The 22,327-nt window shown below is 39.6% G+C and overlaps 1 protein-coding gene across 2 annotated transcripts in view; it reads left to right on the forward strand.

The window, feature by feature from the left end:
• nol4lb (nucleolar protein 4-like b) overlaps positions 1 to 22,327 on the forward strand; it is a 521,420-nt gene that overhangs the window by 483,798 nt on the left and 15,295 nt on the right. For both annotated transcript variants that reach the window (XM_087994840.1, XM_087994841.1), the window contains one exon: positions 8,267 to 8,386. In XM_087994840.1, coding sequence (XP_087850966.1) covers positions 8,267 to 8,386 — 120 coding nt within the window. The remainder of the gene's footprint in view (positions 1 to 8,266; positions 8,387 to 22,327) is intronic.

Consider the following 22,327-nt stretch of genomic DNA (forward strand, 5'->3'; position numbering starts at 1 on the left):
AAGGTAGAATGTGGAAGACCAACAAGGAATCTGTCAGAATAGTTGAGTTTAGAAGTCATGAAAGTAAACTAAAAACAATGATATTGCAGAAAAATAAAGGAAAATAATTTAGCAGTGTAAACACAAGCATTTGAATCAGATATATTACTCTCCAAATCAGTTGAAGAGGCATCAATATAAAAAAAAGCATGGGCATTTCTCTGTGTTAGAAATCGACCCACATTTTCTTTTAGGGATTCAAAGAACACCTTTCATCATTCACTTCACACATATTTACCCAGAAATGTTTTGGATGTTAGTGGAGATTTCTACTAATCCTACATATGACCTAGTTCTATCCTCACAATTTGCAGTGTCTGTGAGCGGGTGAAGCAGCAGAAAAGCACTTTAACCAATTAGACAGAAATATCTTCACACAGCCATACCGACTGCAAATCAGAAGGCAAAATACATTAAATCTAAAGATCCACTTGATTTGCACTCCTTAGCTCTTCCAAACTTATGGCCTCAGCTGCGAGATATGTTTGCAAGACAGTGAGAATGAGAATCAAATATACCTGGTGTGGTCTACAGAAAAAAAAAGGTAAGATTGTAGAGGAAGAGGAGTGACTTTAGTGATTAAAAATACTTTCATTCTAATGATAAGAAAGTGTATAATGAGGTAAACAAGCAGTAGAGACCTTTTAAGTGAGATAAAGGAATAGAAGCTGATTTGTGTAGGGTCAACGCATAACAACTGTGAAATGTAGTTTATACAAATGCTTAGAGAAGCATGTATTAAAAGCAGATTGATTTTGATGGGGAGTTTTAACCTTTAAATCATTTGGGATAAGCAAACTAGCACATCATAAAAATTGTGAATTTCTTGAGGACGTCCAGAATAGTTTTCTGCGACAGTTCATGCTAGAGCCAACATAGGTTCATGTCATATTAGCTTTAGTAATTAACTAACAGCCAAACAGTGCAAGAACATTTGTCTAACAGCAATCATAATAATTGTTTAAGATTCGTTCATGGATGTTGGCATTACTGGTTAGGCCAGCATTTATAGGACTAGACAGAGTAGTGTGGGTAGAATTGAGGAACCGCTAAGGTAAAAGAAACGATTGTTGGAGTTATGTATAGGCCTCCAAGCAGTAGTCAGGAGCTGTGACGCAAGATACACCAGGAGATAGAAAAGGTGTGTAGGAAAGGCAATGTTACAGTGATCAGGGAGGATTTCGATATGCAGGTGGACTAGGAAAATCAGGGTGGTGTGGGTAGCAAGAAAAGGAATTTGTGGAATATCTACGAGATAGCTTTTTGGACCAGCTTGTGGTGGAGCCCACTAGGGAACAGACAATACTGGAAATAGTGTTGTGCAATAAGGCAGACTTGATAAGGATCTTAAGGTGAAGGAACCCTTAGGAGGCAGTGATCATAATATAATTGAATTTACTCTGCAATTTGAGAGGAACAGGATAGAAATAAAGATAATAGTATTTCAGCTGAATAAAGGCAACTACAGAAGCATGAAGGAGGTAGTTGGGTCGAATTGACTGGGAGAGCAGCCCCATAGGAAAGACAGTGGAACAGCAATGGCAGGAGTTTCTGGGATTAACTCAGGAGACACAACTGAGATTCGTCCCGAGGAAAAAGAAGCATGGTACAGGGACGATGAGGCAACCATGGAAGTCAGGGATAGCATAAAAGCAAAAGAGAAAACATATAATGTGGTAAAGGGCAGTGGGAGACCAGAGGATTAGGAAGCTTACAAAAACCAACAAAGGCCAACAAAAAATGAAATAAGGAGGGAGAAGATTAAATATGAGGTTAAGCTAGTCAGTAATATAAAGGAAGACTGTAAGAGTTTCTTTAGATATATAAACGGCAAAAGAGAGGCAAAAGTGAACATTGGGTGGCTGAAAAATGACGCTGAAGAGATAGTAGAAAGATGCTAGAAAAACTGAATGGCCTGAAGGTGGATAAATCACCTTGACCAGATGGACTACACTCCAGTGTTCTAAGGGAGATAGCTGAAGAGATAGTGGAGAAGTTATTGATAAGGACTGAAAAATTGCTTATGTGACACCTCTCTTTAAAAAGGGAGTGAGGCAGAAAACAGAAATTTACAGACCAATTGGTTATGGATAAGATCCTGGAATCCATTGTGAAGGATGAGGTTTCTGAATACTTGGAAGTGTATGGTAAAATAGGGCAAAGTCAACATGGTTTCATCAAGGGGAGGTCATTCCTGACAAATCTGCTAGAATTATTTGAGGAAGTAACGAGCAGGTTAGACCAAGGAGAGCAATGGATGTTATCTACCTGGACTTCCAGAAGGCCTTTGACAAGGTGCCACACAGGAGGTTACTGAGTAAGATAAGGGCCCATGGTGTCAGAGGCAAAGTGCTAGCATTGATAGAAGCTTGGCTGTCTTGCTGGAAGCTGAGAGTGGGGATAAAAGGATCCTTCTCAGGCAGTGACAAGTCGTGTTCTGCAGGACTCTGTTGGGATCACAACCTTTCACTTTACACATTAATGACCTAGATGAAGGAACTGAGGGCATTCTGGCTATGTTTGCAGATGATACAAAAATAGGTAGAGGGATAGGTAACATTGAGGAGGTGGGCAGGCTGCAGAAGAATTTAGACAAGTTAGAGGGAGTGGGCAAAGAAATGGCAGATGGAGTACGATATGTGAAAGTGTGAGGTCATGCACTTTGGTAGGAAGAATAGAGGGCTATTTTCTAAATGGGGAAAAAATTCAGAAGTCTGAAGTGCAAAGAGACTTAGAGTTCTAGTCCAGGATTCTCTCAAGGTAAACTTGCAGGTTGAGTCATTAGTTAGGAAGGCAAATGCAACGTTGGTATTTATTTTAAGAGGACTTAAATATAAAAGCAGGGACATCTTCTGAGACTCAATAAGGCTTTAGTCAGTCCACTTTTGAAGTGTTGTGCACAGTTTTGGGCCTCATATCTCAGGAAGGATGTACTAGCTCTGGAGTGTGTTCAAAGAGGTTCATGAGAATGGTCCCAGGAATGAAAAGCTTAACATACGAAGAACATTTGAGGGGTCTGAGTCTGTACTCAATGGAGTTTAGAAGGATGGGGGGGGGATCTAATTGAAACTTACAGAATACTGAATGACCTGGACAGAGTGGATGTTGGGAAGATCTTTCCATTGGTAGGAGAGACTAGGACCCAAGGGCACAGCCTTAGAGTAAAGGGAAGACCTTTTAGAACAGAGATAAGAAGAAACTACTTCAGGCAGAGAGTGGTGAATCTATGGAATTCATTACCACAGAAGGCTGTGGAGGCCAAGTTATTGAGTGTATTTAAGACTGAGATAGATAGGTTCTTAAGTATCAAGGGGATCAAGGGTTACAAGGAGAAGGCAGGAGAATCTGGATAAGACTCAATGGGCTGAATGGCTTAATTTCTGCTCCTATATCTTATGGTCTTTTAGATGCAGGAAAGATGTTCCTGATGACCAGGGAGTCTAGAACCAGGGGTCACCTCTAAGGATATGGGGTAAACCATTTAAGACTGATTTGAGGAGAAATTTCTTCACCCAGCAAGTGATGAGCCTGTGGAATTCTCTGCTACAGAAAACAATTGAGGCCAAAATATTGTCTGTTTTCATGGAGGTGTTAGATATAATACGTGAAGGTTAAAGGGATCAAAGGATGTGGGGGAGATTTGGGAACAGGCTATTGAGTTAGGTGATCAGCCATGATCATAATGAATAGCCTACTCCTGCTCCAATTTTCTACGTTTATAGCCCATTCCTATTTCCCTGGAGAAGATGGGGTGCCTTGCCTTCTTAAACTGCTGTAGGGGTGTAGGGACACCAATGGCACTATTTGGAGGGAAGTTCCAGGATCTTGACTCAACAACAGTGAATGAACAGTGACATAGTTTCAAGTCAGGATTGTGTGTACTTTGGAGGGGAGCTTGCAAATGTTTCCCATGCATCTGTTGCTTTTGTCCTGGTTGGTGAGGGTGATGGACAGGAAGATGTTATTGAAGGAGCCTTGGTGAATCACTGTACTGCATCTTGTAGATGGTACACATGCTGCCATTGCGCATTTGTGAGGAAGGGAGAAAAAGTTGAAGCTGTAGGTGAGGTACCAATCAAGCAGGCTTCTTCATTCTTGGTGGTGTAGAGCTTGCTGAGTGTTATTGGATTATTCCAGGCAAGTGAAGATTATTCCATTACTTTTCACTTGTGCCTTGTAGATGATGGACAGGCTTTGGGAATTTAGGAGGTCACTTACTTCCTGTAGAATACCTGCCTTCAGACTTTCTCTCATTGCCACAGTATTTATATTGCTGCCCGAGTTCAATTTCTGTTCTAATGTAATCCCCAAAATTTTGGTAATGTGGGATTCAGTGATGGAAAGTATGGAAAGTATTTTGGTATGGAAATAAACTTGCAAATGATATCAAAACCAACACAAATATTCTTTGCAATTGTTAGGAAAAAGAGGCTGATACGAAATATCATTGGTCCCTTTGAAAATTGCTGATACTGTCAGTGAAAATCAGGAAAGGAAAGATATGTTGAGCATGCTGACATCTCATAGTGACACACATTTCCCAAGTAAGCAAATATTGAATCAGGTAAAGGGACTCACCAAAATTATTTTAAGCAAAAGTATTGTAAAAAGAAAATAATGGCACAATAGAGTGCTAACTCCCCAGGACCAGATGGTTTCTGCTGTGTTGTGTATTAAGAAAGTAGTTGGAAACACTATAATCTTCCAAAATTCTCTTGTTTCAGGAACTATTCCTTTTGATTGGAAAATTGTGCATGCCACCCTCTAATTTAAGAAACTTAGAGAGGGAAACCAGGAAATTATGAAGGAATTCAGCTAATATCTGTTGTCAGGAAATAACTAGAGTCTATATTGAGATTCAAATACAGCCCACATGTCTTTGAAAACTGTAGAAAGCAGTAGTGAAGATGACATTCCAAGCAGGAAACTTTTGGAGTGATTTAAAAACAAATAAATAACTGACTAAGGGCATCAGCAAGTAGATAAGAAAGTAAAGAACACAGTCATATCAACTATGATCTTACCAAATGGCAGAACAGCCCTCAAGCGATCAAATGGCCTAGTCCTGCATTATGCAGCTAGCTATATAGGAATTAGAAGTGGCACACGAGTTTTCCTTTGAGTTTGAGGCTGTGAAGAGTTTTGTGATGTCCTACGGTTACAATAGTGTGTCATATAAATGCATTTTTTTCTCCTTCCCAATAAAGGAGTAATTTAAATCAGAAAGCAGTTATTTATTGATACCAAACTTAGGCTTTACCCATATGTTAATTTAGCAGGTGGAAAAAGGAGATGGTGTTAAGAAGTTACCATTTATTAGGTCCTGAGGAAAAACAAATTCAAGTAGGATAGTGTGCAGTGAGTAAACAGGGTTGGAAAAGGTGGAAGATGGTATATGATGTCTTCTGAGGAGTAAAGTAGCAATGTTCATAGGAGTACAGTAGTACTAATATGCTAGAAGATAAAGATAAAGGACAAAAAAAAATGTTTCAGGACTAAAAGATATTGCCTTTCAAATATTAGGTTGTGGGTGTATTCTGTTCACAAGGTTGAGAATTATCCACAGATTTGAAAGCAGTATTTTTTTTTTAAAACACTGAGTGCTCTAAGGAATTGAGTTGTTGAAGAGAGCGAAATGATTAAACTAAGGTTATAGGGTCCAGTTTTAACAGAGAAGAAGAAATATAAGAAAAAAAATGTGATATCGTATTTTCGTTACCTCAGTGAAGTGCCTGTAAAATATAGTAACTTTTGCACGTAGGGATAATAGTGACCAGTCTACACACAACAATGTCCCATATTTAAGCTTTAGCGTTGTTGAGGAATATGGACCAAGATAACTCTACTGTTGTTCTTAAAATAGTGCCATAGCATCTTTCTGTACCTTTTACAGAAATCAAAATATATTTCAGTTTCACATTTCATTCAAAAGTCAGCACCTCTACCAATGTGTTATTGTGTCAAAACTGTAACAGTGTTAGCCTAGATTATGCATTAATGTCTTGGAATATGGCATAAATTCACATTCTCCTTATGCAAAGATGAGAGGTACCACTGAGCCAAGGCACATGTGCTTGAGTGGGAGTTTAATTTGAGACTGAGGAGATTATGTGCATCCAATTATTGGTAAAAACAGAGGGCTAGGAGTGACTCATTTGTCTTGACTAGAATTGGTTCAGTACCTGTTAAGAAAAATGAGAACAAACATCTTAAAAGTAAAATATAAGGTCTTTGTATTAGAAAAGAAGTATGGCTTGTAATATTGGCACCACAGTCTGTAGGATTACTTACAATTTATAATTACTTTTTTCTGACTGCATCCAATGTATAATATTCTTTTGTTGCGTGAATAAGTGCAACACCAGCAACTTGTATTTATGTAGCATCTTTAATATACTAAGCCATCCCAAAGAGTATCACAGTGTATACTTAAATAAAATTTGATGCTGAGTCAAATATGAAGATATCAGGGAAGGTGTCCAAAAGCTTAGTCAGAGAATTAGGTTTTAAAGGAGGAAAGATAATAACAGAAATGGAGAGGTTTGGGAAGGGAATTCTTGAGTTTAAGACTCAGGCATGTGAAGGCACAACCACCAAAAATGGAATGATTAAGATTGGGATGTTCAAGAAGCCAGAATTAGAGGAGTACTGATATCCTGAACAGTTGTGAGACTGGAGGAAGTAATAAAGGAAAGTGCAATGCCATTGAGGAATGTAAAAACAAAGATGAGTACTGTATTGCAAAGTTGAGACATTGCTTAACTGGTGTCCAGTCCAATCTAATGATGAATGAGATCTGTTGTGAGTGAGGATAAAGGGAATCCTCATTTTCTCATGTTACAGATATAGAACATGGAACATCCATATTGACCCACGCTTCAAATTTCCTTGCTTTTTGTGAAGAAAGATCTTCTGTTTGATGTCTGCTGGACTTCTAATCCTCTAAGATAATCTAATCAAAAGTTTAAATTTTGCAGCTCATAATTTATTGATGGGATTCCCCACATTAGTATTTTATAGTAGAGCATGTACATATGTTTACCCACCACTGTCTTATATCCCCACAATCATCAGGCTTACAAAATTCATCTTATCACTACTTCCTTGTTTATCTCCTCTTTTGTTCAACATGTTTCAGAGAAATCTTGTTGATCTCCTATGCTTTAGGAAATTAATTCCCCTGATAGGAGAGTCAAAGAAATGGAGATCATCCTTGATAATTGTTTGATGGAGTGGGTTCGACAGGTCGTACGGCTTGTGCTCCTGCTTTTTTTATGTGTTTTGAGTAAGAACAATGGAATACAGGTACAGGGTTTGTCCATTTAGAAAATTATCAACCACTTTGTGTAAAAAGAGATTTTCCATGGATTCTTGATTAGTGAAGAAGCGTAGTCAATGGTTCTTGTATATCCCAGGGTGCTCTGGTGAGAAATAATTTGACAGACATCTGTATTGACAAAACTGGCAACATATCAAGAAAAACTATTGTGCCTGGAAATTACCAAGAGAGTCTATAACAGTGTTAATCAATTTACAACAGTTCTATATTTGTCTGTTAAAATAACAGAGAAGGAGATCTGATTCATAATATGTTAAGTATTTACACAATATCATCGCTCAGTGTAATTTCCGGACTTTGATTTTCCAGTTCATGCTCTATCTCTCTCAATAAATGACATGACTCACCAAGATAATTTATATGGTGATTTTACCTCACCAAACAAATCCAGATCTGATCAGTAGCCTGTTACAAACTTATTTTGAGGTCACAAGTTTTGAAAATTTGTCATTATTAACATCGGCAAGCAAGTCCTGACAAATACTTTATCTGGCAATTTGGCCCTTCCCATACTGCAGTACATAATCTAGATTCTAGAACAGTCAGAGATGTTTCAGAGAATATCTCAGTTCAGATATGAATAAAAGGAGCTACATTTAATTTCCAAGATCACAAGTTGATTCCTCTGTAGTTAAATCCGTCTTGTTTTGGTCATTGAAAGCAAGCACATGATTCCTGAGGTAAGCGCATGTGAGATCTGTTTATGTTGTTGAGCAATTCAACAGGATTCCTTTAGTGGCCTGATTAAAGGAGCCATTATCTTGAGTACAGAGAGTATCCTTCACAGCAGCACTTGTGATTGACCAGGTCTGTATTGTTCCATAGTCATTTAGCCTTGAGTGATTCGTTGTACAATATTCAACTTGTCTATCCTTTTCTTCTCTGTAGTCACGACCCACCCCTCCTCATTTGACCTCAGCTATGGCAGAAAATATTCTGGCTGCTGCATGTGAGAGCGAAAGCAGGAAAGCTGCAAAACGGATGCGACTGGAAGCATATCAGGTGCAGGTACTATTCATACTTAGCTGCTTGAGAGGGTTGCAAGACAAGGGGGAGCAGTTGTACTTCAGTTATATCGAACCTGGGTCACACCTGAGCTAAACTATTCCATTCACTTCAGGAACGATATATTGGCCTTGGTGGGCATATGGTGCAGATTCACCAGAAACGTGCCAGGGCACAGAGGGTTAAGTTATGAGGAAAGGTTGCATAAATATAGGTTACATTATTTTTGAGTATAGGAGATTGAGATATTTTTAAAAATGAAGGATTTGATGGAGGGAACTAATTCATCTGGTCAAGAAAGTGGAGAAAATCAGCCATAATAATATTGAATGATGGAGTGGGCTTGAGGGATTGTACAGTCTATGCTTCTGCTTTTTTTTAAATGTTCTGAGTTAGAACAATGGAACACAGTTAAAAATTAGCAATAGGCCATTCAAGAACAAAATCAGAAAGCAGGCTTTTACAAAAAGATAGTAGAAATTTAGAACGCAATTCCCCAAATTGTTGTGAATACTTGAGCAACTGATGCTTTCAAAACTAAAATTATTTGCTGAGGACATCAAGGAAACTGGAGCAAAGACAGGTAAAGAGCCATGGTCTGTTTGAATGACAGAGCTGAACTGATGTCCTGCTGCTGTACATTTATTCTCATGCTGGATGAAGTAGCGATTACAGTCCCTTATGAGACATTTTGTTCTCAATTCCAATTATTCTGGGCTGTTTTTATAGAAAGTCTTCCAGAATTAAAAAAAAATTCATACTGCAATTTACATTATTTTGCATCACTGCCAATTACAGATGATCCTTTTGGTATACAAACCTTATCCCAGAATCAACAAATATCAAAATGCGGTGGTGCAAATTTGATGAATTTTTTAAGAGAGCAAATAAAGAAAGATTGTGAATTGATAAAAAGTGAACATAATAGTGAAGCAGACTCAATGGATTTGGAGAAAGACAGAGGTATTGGTTCAAAATAATTCACTCCAGTAGAACACTCCACCCATAATGGACCGCATACCTCTTCTGCAGTTTCAGTGATTCCATGCTATACAGTTTGCAAAAACACATTAAGTGACTGATTTAACACAAAGAGATTCAGAGATACTTGGATCACAAGATTCGCAGCAATGCTGTGTCTATACAATGATCCAAGAATTGTATTAAATGAAAAAAGCCCTTTAGTCAGTTCAGTCTCAATCTTCCGGAATATCAATTTGACTGCCGTCTCATTACAGAATCTAGCTGATTCTTAAATGAGATAAGAGTTTTACTCCTAATTATTCTTTCTGACAACATATTTCAAACTGAAAAGAACTACGTCAGTTCTGAATTTGTCCCAATTTGTTTGGGGATTTATGCTGTCTTCTTTTGTTCTGTATTTTGTTGTATTGGAAAATATTACCGCAGAGTAACTTTTCACTACTGTACTAAATGTATATATTCTTTTTGGAAACTGGGACAGTGTTAGTCAAAAGAAATATTGCTAGTTGATCTGAGAATATTTTATATACTGAAAAGAAAACATATGAAGCACTGAAGGCTTAAGATCTGTACTTCAGCATGTTGTTTCTCATAGCTTTTCCCTCAGAAACTGTTCATTAGCATAATTGATATTCTTGCATTATTTAGATTAGATTAGGTTACTTACAGTGTGGAAACAGGCCCTTCAGCCCAACAAGTCCACACCGACCTTCCGAACAGCAACCCACCCACACCCATTCCCCTACATTTACCCCTTCACCTAACACTATGGGCAATTTAGCATGGCCAATTCACCGAATCTGCACATTTTTGGACTGTGGGAGGAAACCCACACAGACATGGGGAGAATGTGCAAACTCCACACAGATAGTTGCCTGAGGTGGGAATTGAACCCGGGTCTCTGGTGCTGTGAGGCAGCAGTGCTAACCACTGTGCCACCGTGCCGCCCATAAAAGAAATAAGGAGACGCGGGCTCGTCCGGGATGTGAACCCGGGACCTCTCGCAAGTTTGCGCAGTAGAAGACCCTAAACGAGAATCGTATGCCTAGACCAACGAGCCAGATAGCAGACCAATGAGCCAAATAGCATCCAGATAACCAGATTATCTCCAAGGCCTCCATAATCCTCTTACGTCATGTTCCAAAACTGTACACTGTACTAGTGGAGAAGTTATAGCCGAGGTCAGTACTGCTTCAGTGTGGTATCTAGAAGATTGAAAGCATCTGATTTAATGATATAAACCCATATCCTACTTGCACTGTTATTGCTTATTACACTGCTCAGACTTGGTGAATACAAGCCAACTAACACATCTTGAGGCTTTTTAATTTTTCCATGGCAAATTATCTTCAATTCTTCTATTTTTAGCTGGAGCACACAATGCCTTGCATTTGTTTGTTTTCAACTGCATTTGCTACAAATCAGACAGGTCTAAATCCTGTTGAACTATCCTTGTAAAATCTAGTATGTGATCTTCCAATTCCTCAGTACCATCAGTACATTCTCCTTCTTGCATTAAGGTTGTTTTTCCTGACTTGTTACAAGGTCTGCTATTACAGCTGGAATGATCATTTCAAAATTCCATCCACAATCCACATGATTGGTGAAAGATGTAGAATTGATAATCATTGGATTATAGAACAATTTAAAAACAAAATATTATTTATTTTAGGAAACAAAAAGCCTGGAGGAAGGGGCTCTGAAATCAAGGAGTATATCGACCTAAAAGCTAGTTACTGATAAATAATTACAAATACATTGCTCAGAAAAAAATATACAAATTCATTGAGCTACATTGTCGAAATATTTGACATCAATTAATATGTTTCATATAGTACACTTGCTATCTTTTAATATTTTTAAATACCATCAACTGATATTTTTCATATTGTGCTATGATCTGCATTTTAATAGATTGCTGATAGGGTTGTGGTAATGGTGACTATGCAACAATCATTGACTGTTGTAAAAACACATCTCATTCACTAATGAAAAGGAAATCTGTGATCCTGACCTGGGGTTTGGCATACATGTGACCTCAGGCCCAGAGCAATATGGTTCACTCTTAATTATCTATAAAATGGCTCAGCAAGCTACTTGATTACGGGCAATTTGAGATGGACAATAAATACTGGCCATGTCCCATTAAAAACTAGAAAGAAAAACAAAACGCTTGTAAGTTTAGGTCTGTGATCAATAATACCTCTAAGATGTAAGCTTGACACCAACTTTGTAAGGCACCCGGACCCTCAAATTCACCTAGTACAGGAGAGTGGCCCTCTAAGTGCAATATGTGTGCAAGGATGACACCCTGCACCTAGAGAAAACCAGCTATGTTCTGCCCAGGCTGCAGCACTAACCTCTACTGCTTTTAACCCAGTTCCTTCTGTATCCATTGTCACCTTTTTAAGAGGGATCCACAGCGAACTCCATCTCACCAGTGTCAGGATTCAAGGTTCCTGGGTGAAACAACCCTGAATTGGGAACACCCGAGGTGAAAGAGATTGCTGGGTATTAGAAGAGTCATTGGTGGCTTACCCTGCAAAAGGCTGCTCACGTTCCTCCATACAGTGAGACATGCTGCCCTCTGACAACAAGGGCCATATCTGCATTGTTCATTCAGCTAGAGCCTCAGCATGTGCACCAATTTGGTGAAGGTGCTGCACTGGCTAAGTGACCAGCCCATTACATCAAAAGGGAGTGTCTCTGTGCTCCAAATCTCTTTGTAACCCTGACCTACATCAATCATTAAACTCTTCATTGCATTCAGTACGGATTATCATTAAACTTGCATGACAGATGATGAAGTGATGGTGTGTACCTCCCACAGCACCCTTGGAAATTGCATGTATTATAGTTCACCTTTCACCAGCATTGGCATCTTTTTAAGACATTGGTACTAACTGTAGTATTATTGAGATGCCATTGTTCAATTTGCCTTTGCCCAGTGTATAAACCCTGAGATGTTCACCCTACTTGCATAACAAATGGGTTATTTTGTGACTGCAAATTAAATGTAGCTGGGATTTACAAATGATTGCTTCATGTAATTGTTTTGTAAAGTCCCCCATCCAGCAACTGTGAATGCCACACTTTTGCCCATCAAACTGACACCAACTCTGCCACCTCCCATGTTTCCCCAGCCATTTTCTAGTAGCATTCTGCATTTAATGAACAGCAAGTGATGGCAGGAAATGCAGCTCACAGTGGCCATCATCAGCATTGGAGCCTGCCTCTGCAAATTCCTCTGTTTTCCACTATCCAGCCTTGACTATCCCACCCCTTTTGGAATTGATGCCCCCACCACCCTTACTGACCGCCTGTACACTCATACCCTGCTTAACAAACAACAGATGGATCCCAACACCCAAACCTCTAACCAATTGCAATGAACATCCTCTACACATAACTGAGCATTCCTCTGACCGCTGTCTTTGCAGCTCCCTGACTAGTGATGACTGTGAATGGACCACGTGAGCAAATGATAGTATCCAAGCCTCTGGAATGTGTACGGATTGTGCCAGTGATTGATTTTAATGGGTCCTCTTGACTGACATCACCCTCCCTTGCCTGAAGTGAACGTTGGCCTCCACCCAATTTCCGACATGAACCTTTAGTTGACTTAGCATGTAGTGTTTTTCACGCACAGGCATCCAGAATTTGCTGTAGCTGTTATGTTGATGTTTTGGCCTGTCATAGAGGAAGGCTTCCCACCCCTCCCTGGACACATCCCCATTGACAAGCAACCTGTTTGTGTGTTGACACTAAAGAGTACCTCAATATTGCTGTACAGATAGCTGGGCTCTAGCTGAACTGCCAGTGTGCTAACAGGCAAGTCAAGGCTTGAGTGCTGCTAGCATGAATGTAGATGTTAAGAAAGCAAGCAAGTTGCCCTTAGATGCATTCTGATTCTGGAATAGTGGTGCTGGAAGAGCACAGCAGTTCAGGCAGCATCCAAGGAGCTTCGAAATCAACGTTTCGGGCAAAAGCCCTTCATCAGGGATAAAGGCAGTGAGCCTGTAGCATGGAGAGATAAGCTAGAGGAGGGTGGGGTTGGGGAGAAAGTAGCATAGAGTACAATGGGTGAGTGGGGGAGGGGATGAAGGTGATAGGTCAGGGAGGAGAGGGTGGAGTGGATAGGTGGAAAAGGAGATAGGCAGGTAGGACAAGTCCAGACAAGTCATGGGGACAGTGCTGAGCTGCAAGTTTAGAACTAGGGTGAGGTGGGGGAAGGGGAAATTAGGAAACTGTTGAAGTCCACATTGATGCCCTGGCGTTGAAGTGTTCTGAGGCGGAAGATGAGGCGTTCATCCTCCAGGCGTCTGGTGGTGAGGGAGCGGCGGTGAAGGAGGCCCAGGACCTCCATGTCCTCAGCAGAGTGGGAGGGGGAGTTGAAATGTTGGGCCACGGGGCGGTGTGGTTGATTGGTGCGGGTGTCTCGGAGATGTTCCCTAAAGCGCTCTGCTAGGAGGCGCCCAGTCTCCCCGATGTAGAGGAGACTGCGTCAGGAGCAACGGATACAATAAATGATATTAGTAGATGTGCAAGTAAAACTTTGATGGATGTGGAAGGCTCCTTTAGGGCCTTGGATAGAGGTGAGGGAGAAGGTGTGGGCACAGGTTTTACAGTTCCTGCGGTGGCAGGGGAAAGTGCCAGGATGGGAGGGTGGCTTGTAGGGGGGCGTGGACCTGACCAGGTAGTCACGGAGGGAACGGTCTTTGCGGAAGGCGGAAAGGGGTGGGGGGGAAATATATCCCTGGTGGTGGAGTCTGTTTGGAGATGGCGGAAATGTCGGCGGATGATTTGGTTTATGCGAAGGTTGGTAGGGTGGAAGGTGAGCACCAGGGGCGTTCTGTCCTTGTTACAGTTGGAGGGGTGGGCTCTGAGGGCGGAGGTGCAGGATGTAGACGAGATGTGTTGGAGGGCATCTTTAACCACGTGGGAAGGGAAATTGCAGTCTCTAAAGAAGGAGGCCATCTGGTGTGTCCTGTGGTGGAACTGGTCCTCCTGGGAGCAGATCCGGCGGAGGAATTGGGAATACGGGATGGCATTTTTGCAAGAGGTAGGGTGGGAAGGGGTGTAATCCAGGTAGCTGTGGGAGTCGGTGGGTTTGTAAAAAATGTCAGTGTCAAGTCGGTCGTCATTAATGGAGATGGAGAGGTCCAGGAAGGGGAGGGAGGTGTCAGAGATGGTCCAGGTAAATTTAAGGTCATGGTGGAATGTGTTGGTGAAGTTGATTAATTGCTCAACCTCCTCGTGGGAGCAGGGTCTAATCTATGAGCTAGATGCTTGTACTTGTGTGCAAAGTGTCTGTGCTCCAACCTTTCAATTCTAGTTACCAGTGCTTAATGCAGTGTAGATACATACCTCCTAAACGGCCTGTTGGAGAGGTTGGCAGACATTGGTTCCCATTATCTATGGCTAGTGCCCATAGATCATGTCCTGAATGCTGCTTCATGCTGAAGTTACCAGGTGGTCACTTTGATTTCCATATTGAGTTCTCTTGATGCCTAGCTTCTTTGGCGCATTTGATAAAATGGGAAGCTGAATATTAATTAGATGTTTTATGTTGAACACCAGGAGATGGGAGAGGTACTAACTGAATATTTTTATGGTGGAGAAAGAAATGGAGTGTAAAGAATGCAGAGAAATAGACTTCGATGTTTTAAAAACAGTTCACATTACAGAAGAAGAAGTTCGGGAGATCTTAGAGAATGTAACGGTGGATAAATCTCTGGGACCTTTAATTGGGAACTTGCTGTTGCCTAGTGAGACACCTTCCATTCCACTTGTCAAAAGTATAAAAGATGGAGCAAGATGTTCCCAAGGTAGAAGTCAGCCTCACCAGACCTCTCATCTGACTCTTGTCACAAATCATAGTCCACGTTACATAGACCCTTAGAAGATTCTGTATACTTTGTTGAATTCCATGACATTTCATGAGAAATTCTGATTTCACAACCGTAGACATTCAGAGCATTCAGTTTAAACTAATTGGCACAGAAGTCAGGAGAAATGAAGAGAGTTATTTTTATACAGCAACTGGTTATGCTCTGGCTGACTTAAACTGATTGTTTTCTGACTCTATCAGTTGCAAGTTTCAAAAGCAAATTTGATATATACTGAGGAAGATATATTTTGTGTGGCTGTGGGGTGAAAGTTGGAGAGTGGGCTTAATTATATTGTTCTCTCAAAGAGAGAGTAAAGACACTGTATGTAGAACATCCCCTTGTGCTCTGATGCTATAAATGTCAGAATATTTTTTTTGTTACCATGAGCATCTTTTCAAGGCCTACAAAGCCACTCAGAGATACATCTGGTATTTATAATTGTTGAGGATCATGCAAGGACATGTGGGCAAAAAGACTGCCTTGTGTGAACCTCTGAATGATCACCAAACAAGACCTCAGTATACATAAAATGAGTCTCGGCATCCCTCAACTAAACTGGTGGAAGTTGTTGTGTCTGATTTTAGAGAAGTTGCCATTCTGTTGAAATTCTCAAGGAACATCCATGACTAAACAAGCAAAAATAATCTATACAGAATCAATGCCAATGGCAACAGAAGAGTTTTCCATACAGGCATGTGTGTGGTCAAAATCGTTTAGTGTAGCTCCAAGGCAAGACCCAGAGGATACAGTTTGCAGCCAAAGCAGTTATGTTTCCATTCTGGCAATTGACCTAACAGCTTATCCCACAGATTTACTACAGTGACAGCAGTCAGAAGAAAACATCAGACTGTACATAAATCAGAGAATTATTTTGAGGTTGTACCCAGTCTGAGATAACAGCTATTCTGTAACTCAAATACTGGATTACTTACAAGAATTTTAAAATTTAACATCAGCAAACAGACATTCTCTGTCAAAAAATGACTGCGGTCTCAAAATTCTAACTGCTTAAATAGGTAAGAACATGAATTGAGTTCCAAACAGTTGTCAAATTTCTGCCCCATTTGTGCTGTTCACAGAAGTCCCAACAGGACAAACATGGGCATACTTCAGCTCCCTAGCAAGGGCTATGCCTGAGACAGATCCTAGCCATTCATCAGAATTTCATCCACTTTCCTCTCAATGTCTTTTTTTGTTGGGAGCTGAAGTCCTGATGTTCAGAGTTGCATTTGAAAACCCAAGTTCGAATCACCTACTGGCAGCAATCCCAATGACTCATTCACTGCAGCCACTTACCTTCCAAATTGTCCCTCTTTTACTCACATTTCTCTCTCACTTTTAATGCTCCTAAGTTCACTAATGTGGGAGAGAAACAGATTGTTATTGAAGAATCACCTCATAGATTCTGCCTATCTCACATACAGGGGTGACCTTGCTCTGATTGCCACTATCTTCTCATCCTCCCCAGTGACCAATGTGCCCATTCCCAGGACCCCCTGAAGGCATGGGCTCCAGTGATTAGTAGTGTGTGCACATCCTCTCTTGGATCCTGGTTCCTGCATGACTCTCAAATTATGTTATCTCAGGTCCCAAACTGAATTTCCATGTTATATTATCTGAAGTCCCAGAACAAATTCTCAAGTTATTCCCTCAGGTCCTGGACCTAACTCTTGTGCTAACATGATGGACCAAATGGCCTCCTTCTGCTACCCAACATTTTTGTGAAGTTATATCAATTCCCCCGGACCTGATTTTCCTGGGTCATTAGCTAAGGTCCAGGACATAAGTGCTAAGTTACATTACTTGTTTTGTATCAATGAGTTCTTGAAGCTCTATCCATCGATGTAAAGCAGTAACATAACAGCACAGTATTGTCTTTCAGTGATTATTCCAAGACCTGCCAGATTTGCTAATTCACAAACATCATCACAAATGTAAAACATGTCTCTGTAACTGGATTAATTATATGCATAGTGCACAGGCCATATTTGCTTGTCTCTCACATGACAATTAGTCAATTGTTTAATTTTCTGTTGATTACACTTTGCAATCAGTGATTCTTTATGGTGGGCGAATCATCACTTAAGCACACAGAAATGCTACAGAAACATTCACTTGAGTGCTGGCTTATTGTATCCTAGAAATGCAGGAACATTTAAATTATCTATTTCATTAATATATCCAGATTTTCTATTCACAATTGTCCTTGTTGAAATGTTTTTATAAGAATGAGTCACTGAATTGCATATTGTTTATGATTGCTTTCTAAAAATAATTTCACATAGTAAAGAAAACCTGGATGCTGTTGTGTTGTCATAAAGATAATAATCGCCATTATTCTTAATTAATTCCTATCTTTCAAAGCTCACAAACTTTCTACCCAATTCTCTTACATTTTCTCTTTGATTGGATGGCCTGCACCCCTAATGTTGTAAATTATGATTAGATTAGATTAGATTAGATTACTTTAGATTAGATTACTTACAGTGTGGAAACAGGCCCTTCGGCCCAACGAGTCCACACCAACCCGCTGAAGCGCACCCACCCAGACCCATTCCCCTACATTTACCCCTGCACCTAACACTACAGGCAATAGAGGATACACTAGGGATATTATTTTGCAAATTTTCCTGCATCTAAAAAAGTGTCAGCAGGGTGGAAGTTAGTAAATATGACACCATTTTCAAGAAAACTGGGAGACCAAGAATTAAGAATGGCTGGCCAGTTAGCCTGGCACCATTTGTCAGGAAAATGCTAGAATCCATTATTAACTGCGCTGAGAAAAGCTATGCCTTCATTTGCCTGGATCTAAAGCTCCCAGAGTACCTTCCTAAACCTTTCAGTCTTTGTAACTCTTTTACCTTTTTCAAGATGTTTCTTACAAATTTACTACCTCTCTGACCAAGCTTTTGGTCATCTGCCCTAATGTCTTTATATGGCTCTTACATTTTGTCTGATAATGGTCCTGTGAAGCATGTTGGGGTGTTTTATTATGTTGGAAGCAGTAAATAAATACAACTTGTCACTACGGTTGAAAACATTTGTATTAGTTCTGTCCAGTTCTGGGAAGGGGACATTGGGGTCTGTCAGTGGAGGTGGGAAAGCTCCTGGATGCTTTCAAAAGAGTATTAGAAGTTTTCTTGAAATTGAGTGTTTTTTTTGAAGGATTAATCATCCCATTTCTGCACTACAATGATCTGTGATTCTGTAATCAACTATTACCAAGAATGTGCATGCTTTGAGATATTTTGATTTGGTTCGGAAATTAAGTTGCTTTTCATTTCTGCACATGGAGATAATTTAGTATGCAAATAAATAAAAATAACAGGAATTTAAGAGAGATGCTTTGAAAGGTTGACTGCAGCTATGTATTATATCAGACTGCAACATTGCATTTACTCCTTCCTTTTAAATGCTTTAACTGTGTCAAATACTTGTTAATTTTTAAAATGTTTATTGATAAAATTCATTGCAGCTTCATACAGATTCATGGAATATTATTTGGATTAGAGGAAGGTTTTGTTCATGTTACATTCCAGTATTATACAACATCAGTTGGTGAAGATCATGTAAATAGCAAAGACAAAGGCTCTGGGAGAGGATTCTCCATCAATAATCCAAGCTGCATGTGTCTCAACAGTTAACCCAGGATCTGGGACCTACCATAAGTCAGCCATGTTAATGGTGTTCCTTATTTGGATAAACAGGTGCTTTGTGATGAACTAATTATCCTCCAGTGCCAAGAATCTTATTCTGAGATATGTTCAGACTAGCTAATTTTCTATTTAACTAAAACCCTTATCTGTCTTCCTGTTTTTGAAAGAACAATGTTTCTAGGATACGTGTATCTCATTAATTTTGTTCTATTGAAAGTTGGCCAGAATGATTCTTCAGCAGAACCAATGATTTCTCTTCAATAGGCAGCTATTGTGTCACTTGATGCAGTTCAATGATGATACATGAAACTGTTAATTTTAGGTCAGTTTAAAGAAATAAAAATATTGTAAACATGTGGAATGTGTTTTCATGTGCTATCATGGAAAACAACTATAGCTGAGCATTTTCAGGCCTTACAACTGTATGCATCACCGCTTAACTGTTTTACTATGCCTTATGTCACTGCTATATTGTGAGTCATGCAAATACAGTGGAATTAATTTATCAGCAACAATTTATATTTAAGTAGCATTTTTAATGTAATTAAATGTCACAAGGCACTCCACAGTAGCATTATGTAACAAAGCTAGTCCCTTTTTTTCCTAAAAGCTGTTCCTTGGCTCAAGGAGACTCTGTCCTTGATTTTTTTCAGAGGAGTAATAAACCAGGCCGAGCTCCGATCAGTCTGGTTTGGTATAGAGATGAAAAGGATTTTGATGAAAAGGATGTAAACAGATGAGACTTCAGGCCAAAGTGGTCATATTTTAGAAGTGACCTGAATACATTTTTGTCTGTTTTTTAAAATCTCTAGTCAATTTAGCTATCTTACTCTGGGTAATTTTCACTACACACTTAGCGAAACAAATTGTAAAACTCTAATCTGGGGCTGCCTGCTTAAGAGTGTTTTAAGTGGTCTGGCCTAGTCCATAACAGTTATTAAACACAGGATGACATTGAACTACAAAACTACACTGTGAAAACAGGCCATTTGGCCCAACAAGTTCACACCGACCCTCCGAAGAGTAACCCACCCAGACCCATTCCCCTGCCTTATTACTCCACATTTATTCTTGACTAATGCACCTAACTTACACACCACTGAACACTATGGGTAATTTAGCATTGCCAATTCACCTAACGTGCAATTCTTTGGACTGTGGGAGGAAACCAGAGCACCCAGAGGAAACCCACGCAGACACGGGGAGAATGTGCAAACTCCATTCAGGCAGTCACCCAAGGCTGGAATCAAACTTGCCCCTTGGTGCTGTAGGCAGCAGTGCTAACCACTGAGCCACTGTAGTCACCCACCATGCCAGAGGTATTAGGTCAGATAACCAAAAGGAGGAAAGTATGGTGCAGAAGTAAGAATGGGGATTATTCCAAAGCTTGGGGGTCTGAGCAAATGAAGGCATGGAGATCAATGGTATAGCAGTTATTACTGAGGATGCATTAGAGAAGAACAGATACCTTCAAGGATCATGGAACTAGAGGAAATTACAGAGATAGGATATAGGCCTGGAAGGATTCAAAAACAAGCATTAAACTTTTAAAATCAGGATGTTGGTTGATTGGGAGACAGTGTCATTCAGCAAGCACAGGGGTGACATTGTGCAGTAAATTCTGTTCAACTAAGACATAGCAGAGTTTAGATGATGTCAATTTTACAGACTAGTCCAGGAGTACACTGGACTAGTTGACATGAATGGTAATTAAATGTGTATTTCAGCTGCAAGTGAACTGAAATGGACAAATTGAAGTAATGTTAGGAGGAAACAGGCAGTCTTGGTTGTAGTATGAATATAAATTTGGAAACTCATTTACAGGTCAGATGTGACACCAAGATTGTAAACAGACCAACTTAATTCCAAATTGTTGCCAGGAAGAGGGTTGGAGTTGGTAGCTCAGGAACAGAGTTGGGAATGGAGATTGAAAGCAATTACTTCTGTCATTAGGCATGAATTGGATTATAATGTGAGAGAGTAGCACATCATCAGGCCAATGTCTCATCCTGATCAATCTTGATCCAATGGCAAAACAAATCAAGCTGATTGGTGAAAACTTCTGAGAAACTTAATGAGAAAATTAATATTGTGTCTTCAGGTGATGTTAACAAGTTGGAGCTTGTAGATGAGATCTAGGCAGTGGCTAAAGATGGATCCTTGGGGGCGATGATGCTGTAAGAATATGGGAATAGGCAGAAGGCATAGCAAATAAACCTCTATCTAGATATGAATCGAACCCAGGTGAAAGTTACCCAGCTGGGGACAGCAGAGAGCCATTGAAGGAGAATGTGTAGTTGACTTTATCAAAGGGAGTTTCAGAAGAGTAAGAATGGAAAGCTTACTGTTGTCAAGTCACTTAAGTTTGTTTTTCCTTTCTAATTTCGGAAGAGATTGCACTGATGTAATTGTGATTTGAAATGTGTGATTTATATATATTTAATACCATTTACTTTAGAATTTGGATTTTGAATTTCTGATATGTTTATCACAAAAGCCAGATCTGCAGCGTGGGTGCTTGTATTCTGGTGAAAGATCACCTTTTTTAAATTAAATAAAAAACAAAAATATAGTTTATCAAGCTTGATTTCAGTCTGGGATTTGAACGGTCCAGTAATAACATAAGCTAAAATCATAACAGTAACTGCTTACCACTTCTTTATATCCAAATTTCAATAATAACTGATTTGAAATAAAATATCTGCTATATACAAAAACACAAATTGCTAATATTTTCCAGCAATTTCTGTTTTTGTTTCAGATTTCCAGCATCCATAGTTATTTCAGGTTTTTTTTGTCTGCTGTACATGCAAGCTGTGCATAAGAAGATGCCACAAACAGCAAATGGATGAATAGCCAATTAATTTGTCAATAAGGTGCAATCAAACATGAGAAAATGCCTTTCAAACAGTTCTGTGGAATCCTTAACAGGATTATTGTCAGAAAGATAGACACATGCTCAATTTAATACCTTGCCCAAAAGACAACATTCTCAACAAAAGAATACTTATTAATCATTTCTTAAGTACTGAAGTCTTAGAACTGGACTTGAATCTCCACCAAGGGTTTTACCAACTGAAGCAAACTAATAAACCATTTAGCACAAAATTTCTGTCCCACAGATGTAAAATGATTGTGATTTTGAAGCTGGGGAAATGTGTATAGTGCTACATATGTTTCATTCTGCTTAATGATTATTGAGCATTCTTACATAGAACATTACTTTGAGGAGTTCATGTATTCAAAAATGCTGTATCAGATTGCTAAAGATAAAGAGGTTTGAAATTGAAATAAATGAACAGGGAATCACAAGCGCTGTACAATTTAACTTTCCAGCAGAGATTTTGTTTTATGTATAATTTGGAGAAACGTTGTCTCTAATTTTATGAGCTAGCTTCTAGCCAATTCATTGG

Source organism: Chiloscyllium plagiosum, unplaced genomic scaffold (assembly GCF_037043375.1).
Source record: "Chiloscyllium plagiosum isolate Xiang-an unplaced genomic scaffold, Cpla_swu_hap1 HiC_scaffold_15, whole genome shotgun sequence".
Taxonomy (NCBI): Eukaryota; Metazoa; Chordata; class Chondrichthyes; order Orectolobiformes; family Hemiscylliidae; genus Chiloscyllium; species Chiloscyllium plagiosum.